Consider the following 13332-nt stretch of genomic DNA (forward strand, 5'->3'; position numbering starts at 1 on the left):
AGTCGGAACACTAAATTAGCTGTATACAAGACAGTGTTCAAACCAGTTTTAACTTATGGATCTGAGAGCTGAGTCAGAAGTAAAACACTTGACCAAAGACTAGAGGCTGCAGATATGAGAGTGCTGAGAAAGATTAGAGACGTGAACAGATGGCATCAGTGGCAATATCATATTAAAAATGAGGATATTAAGAAAGAACTTGACATTGTCGGCATCCAGGAATGCGTTAGTAGAGCTAATATCAGGTGGTATGGTCACTTAAATAGAATGGGCGAAGAAAAATTAGCAAAACAAGTGTTCTCTGCCAGGTTGGCAAGAAAAAGATCCAGAGGAAGACCAAGATATAGGTGGATTGATACGGTACAAAGTGCCTTAGATGATTGAAATATAAGATCTGATAATGTTGGAGTCTCGACAAGTAACAGACTGATTTGGAGGAAAATTGTAGATAGGAAGTTAGTAATGATGTAATTTTTTTCATGTAGTACTATCATATCCTGTACACTCTTGAAGGAATTTGATGATGATGACTATTTCTTGACAAAGCACTTCCCAAATCTCAACAAGCATAGCTGTTGTAATCTGCCATGTTTGGTAGATAATCATTTTAAGACCTATGACTCTAAGTTTCTTTTAAACCTAGTAAGTGCCATGAATATAATGTTACGTACAATCTTGTGGGAAAAAGTTCAAAAATTAGTTTTGAATTTTTTTTCTCAGATTCTTGATTGTAGTGACTTTTGTTCTGTGTCAAGTGATTTTTGCTCTAAGATTCATGCCAGTGGGATTGCTTAGTCAAAGCTAGGTAAATGGTAGGAGACTTCCATATAGCCTTTTAAGGAATGCGGAGTATGAACTAAATGTTTTGACGTAATGTTCAATTCTCACTTCTTTTTTTTTTGATGCATCCCCACTACTAGGAATATACCTGAATACTGAATGAATGAACGAATGAGAATCTGCTGGCAATTTGTGCTTAGCTGAGGAAACTGTATTCTGTATTTGCTTAAACCAAAGTTGCTGGTAGAACCAGATGAAAACTCATGCCAGCTGGAGTGTCGTCTGGTTAAACAAGGCTCAGGGAAGAACCAGGGCAAACTGTGAAAATTCTACTAATGGAAGAAACTCATACTCACCAACAACAGAATTCAAAATGGGCATCATAAACACAAAACTTGTCAATTCCTACACAATGTTATGTTCAGATGATGATCAGAGAAATCTAGTTGACATGTTTAGTATTGGACATTATTCATAACTTATTTTGATTTTAATGGTATTACAGCACCAAACAAAACTGAATTATAAAAGGATGTTTGTTAACTGGCTTGTACTTTGCTGAATTTCAAACTAGCATCTTCAGAGCAAAGTGAACATGCTACACTTTATGTAACGTGTTTGTTTTGTAACATGTGTGAAAGTGAAACGGTTCAAATTCCAATGGACAAAAGAACTGCAGTCCTAATTTGCCACTCCCCATCCCCTCTAATATTGAATAACAATTGAGCAGGAGTTGATCTTACGGGGAAGAGGAGGGACTGAAAAGTTCTGGTAAACACCTAGAACAAAAATGATATTCAAGCAACTGATATAACCACAAGAAAGGACATATCTTAAAATCCTTTAACCTCTGTGTTTCATCTAATTGTAATAATTTGTTCCTTTTCTATTAAGATATACAATAAGACATGTCAGAGGTTTTGAATGAATTTAAAGACACAGAGTTGCAGGGCCATCAAGTTTTTCCTGTCTGCAACCAAGATTCACCAAACTCTCTGAGAGACTTTATGGGACTATGCCCCAGCATATCCAACAGTTGCCAGATGTGTGGCCAAGTTTAAAACTGGCCATCCTGAGACAACGGATGCCCCTAGTCAGGAAGACCTTCCACAGCGATCACACCTGAAACATTAATGCAGTGCATGCCATGATCCATGATGATAGATGAATACCAGCCAAAAACATTGCAAAGACTCTGGGGATATCCATTGAAGGGTTGGGGTCATTATCCATCAACATCTGGACATGCAGAAGCTCTTAGCAAAGTGAGAATCATCTCAAGGGATTTTGGATCATTGGAGAAATCAGGTGCAAATTTTTGGACCCTGAGACCATACAATAGTCAGTGGAGTGGAGATACAAAGGTTCTCCACAGCTCAAGAGGTTCCAAACCCAGGTGTAAAATCTCTTATAGAAAAAAAAAAATAGAAATATTTTTTTCTGTATCGATTTTACATGGGCAATTAAATTACATAAAATACTTGTTATTAAAATAATGTATAACGCACTTTACTGTATTAAATCTGGAAACAAATTGTTAGAATATTAAAATAAGAACCACTAGAATTGTAACAAAAATTAAGCTCAGACAGGATTAGGCAAATAGACCTAAGGCTAGCAACAGTCACGAAGGTCACCAGATTATGAGCTTTCCCACCAAAACCCAAAGATAGCGTGGATGATGAAAAAAAAATCTCCAGTAAATCTGGGGGACTTGATTTGAAGAAGAAGAGCCAAGGTCGGGAGATGATATAAAAGGCAGAGATTGAGGAGCTAAAGGGTTCTCGTTTTGAAGTTTTATTCATGTGCTAAGTCTTTTCCGAGGATGGGGAGAGTCGCATTCCGCCAACAGCAGTTCCGACGAAGATGGGAAGTTCGATAGCAGCAGAGACGGTCCTTTCAAGATGTCCTACCATATGATTCTTCGGTGATCTACGTGTGTGCTGTATTATTGCTGCCGTATCCTAGTGTGCCTGTTCAAAAGTTTAGCAGGGAAGAAGCGGAACGTGCTCGTAAGCCTTTAGGATCTAGGACTGTGTAATGAACTGGCAAGATTGTAAGTAAAATGTTTTATGTAATATCCTAGATTGTGAAGGTCAAACAACGAATGTTGGTTCTGTTATCTGTTAGCATGGAGAGAACTAGAGAAGTCGGAAAGCCGCCGTACTTCTGTTTGAATCTGAATAGTAGTATATAGAGTTCTAAAGATTTGCTAATGTTGTGTAATGCAAAAATTTAATGTGGTTTAAGTTTTGTTTTTTTCTGTTTATAACGTGAGTGAAGTTAAAGTGTGTTAAATTCTATCCAAGTGTCTGAAAATTTATGTGTATTTATAATGTCTTTGTCTCAAAGCTTGAGTGAAAATGCTTAAACGATCGTGTGGAGGATTAGACATGTGATTTGTATTGTCTCCATTGTGCTCTAGTTGTCTTAGTTAGAACCAGACACGTGATATGTGCTGCTTGAATTTTATAAATAATTTGTCTTAGTATGAATAAACATGTTTGTTTTGTTAATAGCTTGCTTGATCTTATTTAGCCAATGCACTGTCTCATAAAAATATCGAACCTGTGTGACCTGAGAATAGTAATAGCCACAACTGATTAATTAATAGTAGTTGCTTGAGATAGAGTAAAAGTTATTTATTTGTGCTTAGCTGAATATTTCTCTTATGTGTAAGGGAAGGAACAACAATTCTTTTACGTGATCCTTAATGGCGCAGTCAAAAAAAAAATAAAATTTAAGGATCAATACAAGTGAAATACAGCAGAGTAAATTAAGGAATTGGTTCCAGCCAGAGGCTTTTCCTAAAGTCTACAGTTCAAACACGAGTAAGAGCATACTTGCAGTCTTGAGATGGGTGTGTGTGTGTGTGGAGGGAGTAAATCAAAGGTTATTGACTAAAGGATTTTTGTGCATGAAGAACTACTCAAGCAACAACGATATATAACTACGATAATAAATACGATATTAACGAAGAAATAAATAAAAGTATTACATATTGCGCAGTCCGACGTAATAATAATAAAAAAATAACATAATAATGTCATCAATAAAAGATATTTACACAGGAATATGGATGGTGTGATCTTACCAAGTACCTCAAAGAAGGTGAAACTGTTACAGAATCAGTTTATTGAACATCTCTGAAGGAATTGGAGGTACTGAAAGAAAAATTGAGCAGAGGCATGTTGCTTTTGCAGAAAAACGCACCTGCTCATGCTGCTCATGAAACCTAAGAACTTGGGCTTTTAATGTCTGCCTCATCTACCCTATTTATCACACCTGGCCTCATCTGACTATTTCCTATTCCCAGATTTAAAGAAACACTTGAAAGGAACAAAATTTACCATAGATGATGACAAAATTTACCTCAACTGCAGACATATCTGCAGCTGAGGACTGGTTTGTGCGACAAGGGAAAGACTTTTCTCAGAGGATTGCAAATGATGCAGCAGCATTGTAACACCTGTATAGAACGTGTAAGTTACATGCTTCTACTTCAATTCCTTCATGGTGATTGTCACAGCTTTTCAGCACATCCTTGTAAAATGATAGTCTCGTAATTTTTTAGCAGATTAATGCTGCCATAGTTGAGGTTGGGGAATGCTTCATAGTCATTGCTGATTCTAAAAATAGTCTTTCTGACCTTTAATGATTTCTGAGTAGCACATTGGTTTCTTCCATCTAATCTTGTGCGAAGCGGTTTCCAAAGTGTTGTCTGCCAGTCCTGACTTACCATAATAATGGTAGTGAATGTATTTCTTATGTTCTCCAAGATAGATGTTAACAGATCTTCCTGTCTGCCCACAGTAGGCTAAGTCACAGGAAGCTTCGTACACTTCAGGATATGTTAGAGCATGGCATTTGTACTTAGGAGAATGGATCAAAGTTATGACAGGTGGCTTAAATGTGGTGTGAAGACTGTATTTTATTAGTAGTTTGGCTATCTTTGCAGATGTACCCTGGATATATGGAATAGGAATAATAGTGTTTTGTTCTTGTGTATGTGGGGGAGGGTGTAGGGGGTTAAGTAGTATTTTATCTATTTTGCAAAAGATGTAGCCATTAGCCAAGAAAGTTTGACAAAATAGCCGAGTTCTGTGCAAAGGACTGCTTTATTATAACAGATAGCTGTGGCTCTGTGTGTAAGTGTTTTTAGAAATCCAATACTATTGGGTTGGGCGATGATATGATTGTTTATGTAGATATCTTTGGGTGTTTTATGAATGGGAAAAAGATAGTGAACCATCTTGAAGACATAACTAATGTGTCAAGGAAAAGCAGACTGTTATTTGATTCTTTTACTATGTGAAGTGAATTTTAGGTTGTTTACCTGTTAAAGTAAGTTACAAAAGAATCCAAAATGTCTTGGCCATAGGGCCAAATGATACGATCATCAACAAAATGTAACTACAAAGGGTTTGAAAGTAGTCCTGTAAGTACTTTGTTCTCAAAGTTTTCCATATAAGAGTTGCTAAAGGGGGAGAGGGGAACCCATTGCAGTACCATTAAGCTGTTTGTAAATTTTTTTATTGCCAGGTTTTCAAATAATCTGCATACATAATAAATTTGAATAATTCAAAGATATCAGGAGGACTGTTAAATTCAGAGTGTCTGTTAGTGATGCATTAGTAAATAATGAAGTGACATCAAAACTATTGTCTGAATTTTTAAGTTTGTGGTTTTTTACTGGTGATTTGAAATGGACAGCATTTTTTTTTATAAAAGTAGAGGTGTAATCAGTGGGGGGGCAACATGACTGTGGTTTTCTGAATCAGTACATAAAAATTTATCACATTTCACAAAAAATTTAGTAATTTTTCTAATTCACAGGCTACAAGATGTTGAGATTGAAACAGATGAGGAAGAGGAAGATGAGGAAGTAGTCATTCAAAGAAGAAGACAGCAAAGACAAGAACTTCTTAAGGTATCTGATTTTATTTATGATGTGTAAATAAGCAGTTTTAAAAAAAAGTAACATAAAATTCCTTTCATGTGAATCCCATCCACAGAAAGTCATAAACTTGTCGTATATTAGTATTGTTGGAAAAAATTGCTATAGCTTTCCAGGTATTAACTATAAGATGAATATAACTATGTGTTCAGATAGCCCACATTCATTTATTTCAGAAGGAGAGAAAAAAAAATAAAAGAAAGAAAAAGAATTTAAAATTATCCTGTTTTTATTGTGACATACTATTGTTTCATGAGATTTGAACAAAAACACAAATTTTCATTTATTTATACATGAGTAACATGTTTGTGGTGTAACTGTTTTTCTTTTTTGACTACTGAATCTTGATTATAAATTAAATTCAATATTAGCATTTAAATTATATTCAGCGATGCTATCAAAATTTGTTTAAATGAATTGGCAGTTTAATTTTAAAACTTCACTGTTTGTTTATATGTTTTCTTAAAAAAAAATAAAAAAATCTAAAATTTAATCATGTTATCTGAGTCTTGCTACTGTCTTTATGAGAAATGTGAAATTGACCATTGTCCTAGTATTATGTAAGTAATTGAACTTATCTCTGCATTCAGATCATTTCTGCATTTTTCATAGCATTATTTAAAATAATCAACTTGCCTGCACTGTGACAGCAGAAACACAGATTAAATAAAAACTGGATATACTCTATTATATTTCAAAGCATTCACATACACAAAAAGAATAATGAGCATTGTGTGTATGTTGGAAATCTATTTTGATGCATATAGAATAATGGAAGATAAATAAGGAAAGTGGTTGAAAAATAGTTTCATAAAGGAGAAATTTATTCTCTTTGGGGTCTAGCTCTTACTGATGAGACCTTAATGAAGGTCAAAACCAGTCTGAGTAGTGGCCCTTTCTATATTGTATAGTATTATAGGAAAAGAAAGGATGTTGCTTTGCATTATGGACTACTAAGTCAATTAATGTGAAGTCATTAGCTCTGTGTAAAAGTAGCCTGGTCATGAAGATACCTCATGTGCAGACTTTGTTTGCTTACATTTGGATAAAGGATTAAACAAGAATATAATTTTTTGGCAAGTTTAATTTAATTTACAACCAAGTGAAAAAACTTTCTATAATATAATAATAAGTTTTAGTAGTATATGTTTCTTGAAAGTCGAAGAAAGTTTATCTTCCAATTCCGATAGAAATAGGCTCAAAAAGTTCTGTTTTACACACACTACTTTACATATTTTAGCTGGAGCATTGTGGATGATCATCGAAAAGAAAAGAATATCACACTACAGTACTGAATTATGACTACTCTCTCCAGTCACTTTCCTGCAGATGCTGTGCTGCTGCATTATGTCTCTCCTATAGGTATTTCCATGGGCACTGTTCTACTGAACTAGCTGTTACCATCCATCCACTTTCCTGTAATCATATACATACACAATTCAACTCCAAACTCATCCTCTACTTTCATTGCTTCCACTTTTTTCTTTGGAACAGTCTTCCTCATACTGTTTCCCCAATAAAAATCTTCAGTATTTCAAAAAACAAATCCACAAATTCCTTTCTTTCTTCTAATCACCGATACACACACACACATATGCCCTTGTGCATCATAGGTCTTGGGAGCTCTTGTCTTTGGGACTATATATATATATAAACAAAAGCAGAAAAATATGGATACTCTATTTGTGTAGATGTTTGAAAATAGATTTCCTGTGTTTGTTGATTTACTGATAGCACCTCTTTGGCATTTGTGAGGATTTAACAATATTGATGTTGTTAGTTAGTTGTTACTGCCATAATTGCAACCATTGGTGTTTAGTACTGTTGTTTCTAACTATATGAACTGTGCAAATGATATTTATTTCTTTTATTTTGTGATCTAGAAACTAGGAGTAGCCACTCACCATAAAGATTCTGGCAGTGGAGTATCTTCTCCTTTCCATTCAGAAAACAGTGGAACCAGTACTCCTGATTCTACCAGGATAGGAGATCAAGTAAGTTTTCTGCTCTTCCACCTTTACTTCTGAGTGCTTTTATATTTTGATTTTAATTTATTGACCACATAGCTGAATGAGAAATTTATTGTTAATTAATCATATGATAAATGAAAACTTTAATTTGTTGATGGTTTTTAAATTTGTTTTATCATTTATCTTCTTGTTAACATGTTAACTTCAAATGTCCGTTATGCTAAAGTAATTTGGCTTTATATAAGCTTAATTAAAATGTGATAGTTAATTTGGTGTTTAATTCTGTCAGATGTATTCTCTGACTTGTTTGTCAGTTTCTCTGTTAACAACAGAATGAAAAAAAATATAAGACCAGAACTCATCTTCAGTTAAAAAGCCTTTATAAATTACTGAAAATAGAGCAACAGGCTTCACTTCGGTGAAGTAAAATTATTCAAAATTAAGTGGATAAAATACCACATTATTTCTTAGCCGAATAATAAACTCAAAGATAGGAGATCTAATGTAAGAGTTTCATGCTGAATGTAGGAAACTATATAAAGATGGGTGAGTCCAAGTGTAAGCCAACACCTGGTAGTGTAATGCAGGGTGACTTGTAGTATAATTTTACTTCGGCGAAGTAAAATTATTCAAAATTAAGTGGATAAAATACCACATTATTTCTTAGCCGAATAATAAACTCATAGATAGGACATCTAATCTAAGAGTTTCATGCCGAATATAGAAAACTATATAAAGATCGGCGAGTCCAAGCGTAAGCCAACACCTGGTAGTGCAATGCAGGGCGACTCGTAGTAAAGGTGGAGTAAGCTCTGATCACTGTTCTTAGTATTTTCCCATAATGTAAAACACAGCTCCTAGGAGATGTAATACTGTTGTACCTTATGAGTGAGTAGGTAGACCTAGATGTAATACTAAGGTTTTATACAATGGTCAGAACTTATATCTTTACTGTACAAGTTGCCAAAAAAGTTGCACAAATACAATTACTTAAAATAGAGCCAACAGTCTTCACTTCGGCGAAGTCGCCCTGCATTGCACTACCAGATGTTGGCTTACACTTGGATTCGCCGATCTTTATATAGTTTTCTATATTCAGCATGAAACTCTTAGATTAGATTTCCTATCTTTGAGTTTCTTATTCGGCTAAGAAATAATGTGGTATTTTATCCACTTAATTTTGAATAGCCTTTATAAAGATTCTTCACATCCTAAATATGATTTCAGATCCAGATCACTTCACTTGCATGGCATCATCAACTCACTGATCTATGGAAATTCTATTATTTTCTATTTGAGCATATTAAATATTTACACCTAGTAAGTGATACTAGGTTTTTCAAGATACATTTTACATATAGGCACTAGTGCAGCTTCTTAAAAAATAATTGTAAATAAAATTGAAATATAGTTGACTATCACTATATTAAACTCATAGGGACTGCAGGGATAGTTTTTTTTGTATAGTAAATAGTTTGATATAATGAATTTTTTAGCATAGCATTGTACTTAAGACTTGAAGAAGACTTTTTAGGCACTTTGTTATCATGAACAAGTTTGTAACATCGTTTGCTGTAGCAAGAATTTGGTGTATATGATTATGTGGGTGCTGTAGTTTACAGTTCTTAACTCTCTTTAGTAAGCAATTTCTGGTTTCTCAAAATCAGATAATCACTTTAGAAAACTATTTTGTGTATGATAGAGAGAGATGTAGAAAGTTTCGCCACTGGATTATAAAGTATATTGAAATTGACAAGAAATTATATTATTGTTTTAATATTTTACCCATGTGTATATAAACAAAGTTTGCACATGAAGTATCTTTACAGCTTGTTATCTCCTATATAGCAGCTGTTGGCTTCATATTGTTTGCTTCAGTATCCCATTGATGTCACATCAATGAGAGCCAGATCCAGAATGATATGATTAAATCAATCTACAAGTCATATATTTCCTATATACAAATAATAAAAATATGCGTCACCATAGTATTAAATCCTCCAAAACAGAGATAGGTTAAGTTTTACCACTGGGTTATAAAGCGTATTATAATGGACAAGAAGTTACTGATTTTTTCGCCTTATACGACGCGCTCTTTTGTGCTTAAAATTTATCTGACAATTAGGATGCTTCCTAATTGTCAGGTAAATTTTAATCACAAATGCATCTTATAAGCCAAATGTGTCTTATAAACCAGTGCATCTTATACACCGATGTGTTTTTTCGTGTATGTGCAGTTACAGTGCATCATCATTTGTCGATGATTGCATGGTCGTTAACAGTCATGTATTTAAACTAGTAATCAATATATTATTATATTTGTATTTTTTATAACCCATGGATTCTACGAAGCACAGACATAGTTATACGATTGCATTTGAGCGTAGTGTGATTGAGTACGCAAAAAAAAAAAAAAAAAAAAAAAATGGCAGTAGTGCAGTAGAGTGGCACTCTGCCTACAAAAAATATGGTACAAACAGACTTGCAGGAAACAAGAGCAACAATTAATAGAAACAAATTCTAAAAAAAACACAATCTCTGCAGAAAACCGGCAAAATGGCCAGAAATTGAAAATGAATTAAAAATTTGGACAGTGGATCAAAGGAGATCAGGTTGCTGCATATCTACAAAAATGATTATTCAACAAGCAAAATTATTGGCAACAGAAAGAAATATCATTGAATTTATAGGGTTGGCTTCACAGTGCTTTAGATTTATGAAGAGAAATGATTTATGCATGCATGCAAAAAGAAATTAACACAAAAAATGCCAGATGAATTTGAAAATAAAATTATCGAGTTGCACAGATTCATCATAAATGCTGTAAATGAGTCAGGACAACCTTGAAATTAATATTTACATGAAAAATTTGATGCATAATTCGTGCATCTTATACTGCAAAGAATATTTTTTCCAAAAATTCAACATGAAAAATGTGATGCGGCAAATACAACCATGCATCTTATAATGTGACAAATACCGTATATTCTTTTTTAATCTTTTACCTAAGTATATTGCAAACAAGCTTTGCATTTGAAGTATCTTCAAACGCAAGCTTTGTCTACTTGGGTGAAAAAGGGGAAGTATTGTTGGATGAAAGTTACATCCAACAGCCTTTGCAAGAGACTAGAAGGCATTACTGTCATTGGCACAGGTGGTGAGTCTTATCAATGTTGGATTAGCCCTTTTATTGTTTTGTAAGTATTTCAAGCTTCACTGTCGACTGTTGATGAAGCTAGAGTTTTTGTCTCAAGTGACTTATAGTAAGCTGATTTCTTTTTGTAGACTGCCCCAGCACAAATTTTGGAAAACCATGCTTGATATAGGGTGGCGACTTTGAAAAGAGAGAGTAATGAAAACCTCTATCCTTACATGGATAATTTCTTTAACAAGGTCACTAGTATCTGTAGAATGGAAACAGTAGTCTGACCATGCAGAGGAGGAGTAAAAGTCTCAGCCGTCTTTCCACTCGTTGTAGTGCCAATGTACATGAGGTTGTGAATGACTCGGGGGGGGGGGGGGAGATACATTCCACCAGAGATAAAACTTGAATGAGATTGAGATCTGAATTTCCAGCCAGAGCAGTTGCCTTTACCTGAGACCTATACCTTTCAGATACCCTCAGCAGTGTACCTGAAAGAATAACTGATTAAGAAAAGATCCATAGTGTTGTGTAAGTGGAGGTGATTGACAGGGATTCAGGTTGGGAGATGAGTGAATTGCTGTAAGTAACAGTTAAAAACAAATACCTCTGCTTGTATTCCAGCTTAGTCAGTTGAATTGGAAAAAAAGGAGCCAGTTAGAAGTGTGGACATTTAAGTCAACAAAGAAGATTACTTCACTATTAGAAATTTGATGACTGTATCAGATCAAGCTTCAAGGATAAGAAGTTAAACAGGTCAGAATGATTTTCAGAATTGTAAGAATGGTAGAGATAGCTGATGCATGAGACATAATGAGTCAGGAAAATATTAAGTCACAGAGATTGGGTTAAACATGGCTATACTCTTAGTGATTTACTTCATGTATTGCTAATCACACTTATCATACAGATGAGTACTCATAGGTCTTGCTTTTTATTTTATACCTGTTACAGGATGTATGACAGTCAGCGCTGTTTACAGTTTGACTTCGTACTCATCAAAGTCACTTTTGTTCTTATTTAATAATCCTCACTAAAAATTCTATTCTTTGAAACAACCCTGTCTTATATGAAACATCTGGAAATGGGGTTCATATTGGTCTGTTCTGGTCTTATTATCCTAATATCCTTTTTTGAGGTCTCCTTGGTCCTCTCTTTCCAATTGGTTTATATTTTACTATTCTTTTAGGATATCGGGTGTTGGTCATTTGATTTACGTGTTCTATCCAGTTTTGTGTATAATTGTTTAGTTTTTCTTCTATTGATTTTGTTTTTAGTTGTTTTAAAATATCTTTGTCCCTATAATCTAATAATGTGTATTTTGCAGTTCTTCTCATGAATCTCATTTCACTTGTTTTTATTCTTTGTTTATCTTGTTTATTTATTGCCCAAATTTCACTGGTGTATAATACTGTGGCAATACTAAAGTATTGTATATTTTGAAGCATGTTTACTTTTGTAATATATTTGGATTGAGTGTTCTATTTATCAGAACTATAATCTCTAAAAATTTTGGAAGTTTTTAATTTTGTCTTTTTCTCCTTCGTATGATATTTCACATCCAAGATAACTGAAAGTATTTATCTGTTCTATTATTTTATTATTAATAACTATTTTACTTCTAACTGGAGTTTGTCTACAAAATGCCATTGTTTTAGTTTTATCTATGGATATTTTCATTCCAAACTGTTCTACCATAATGTTTAAATTATATATTGCTCTTTGTAAATTGTCTTCCTTATCTGATATTATTACCTGATCATCTGCAAATAATAGCATATTTATTTTGTTATTCTGGGAAATTTCTATACCTGGGTTGTTTAAGCCCAAATTGAATGTCATCAAAGACAGGAATGGAGCATTAAAACAGAAGAGTTGAAAAAAAAAAAAAAAACAGATGGAAAGTGAGGAACTGTACAGTAGAGTGGATAAAGAAAATGTGGAGCCCTCTCACCAGGAAAATTTTGATTTGGAACCTCCTCCAAATACAGCAATAAGGCCCCAGGTGCAGATGAAATCCCAGCAGAGTTAATTAAAGCCACAGGGGATGGAGGGATAAGAGTGTTTCATACCACTACATAAGAAAGGTGATATGAAGGTGTGCAAAAACTATAGAACTATTAATTTAATATCTCATGCAAGTAAAATTTTATTGAAGATCATGCTAAATAGGATGGAGGCCAAAGTTGAGGCAGAGATGCCCAAGGAACAAGCAGGTTTTAGGAAAGGTAAGGGCACCAGAGATCAGAATTCTTTGCCTTAGACAGATCATAGAAAAATATAAAGAATTCAGACTCCCTATGGTAGTGCGTTTCTTAGGCTACTCTAAAGCTTTTGTCTGTGTTGAGCATGTGAAACTGTGGGAAGTAATGAAAAGAATGTATTTTCCTCAACATACTATCGGGTTGATAGCCAACTTGTATAGGGAGCAAGAAGCCACAGTAAGAACAGGTGTTGGATTGACTGAGTTAGGCAAGGATGTT

The 13332-nt window shown here is 34.2% G+C and overlaps 1 protein-coding gene across 4 annotated transcripts in view; it reads left to right on the top strand.

Annotated features, from left to right (window-relative positions):
* The window catches only part of Prp4k (Pre-mRNA processing factor 4 kinase), a 526475-nt gene that overhangs the window by 102701 nt on the left and 410442 nt on the right, over window positions 1-13332 (top strand). For all 4 annotated transcript variants that reach the window (XR_016548872.1, XR_016548870.1, XR_016548871.1 and 1 more), the window contains exons 5-6: window positions 5617-5710; window positions 7621-7731. Coding sequence is in view for 1 of the 4 variants with exons in the window: in XM_090398529.1 (XP_090254655.1) it covers window positions 5617-5710; window positions 7621-7731 (205 nt within the window). In the remaining 3 variants the exon portion in view is untranslated. The remainder of the gene's footprint in view (window positions 1-5616; window positions 5711-7620; window positions 7732-13332) is intronic.

Source organism: Typopeltis vanoorti, chromosome 9 (genome assembly GCF_054136105.1).
Source record: "Typopeltis vanoorti isolate ZY-2024b chromosome 9, IOZ_Tvanoo_1.0, whole genome shotgun sequence".
Classification (NCBI taxonomy): Eukaryota; Metazoa; Arthropoda; class Arachnida; order Uropygi; family Thelyphonidae; genus Typopeltis; species Typopeltis vanoorti.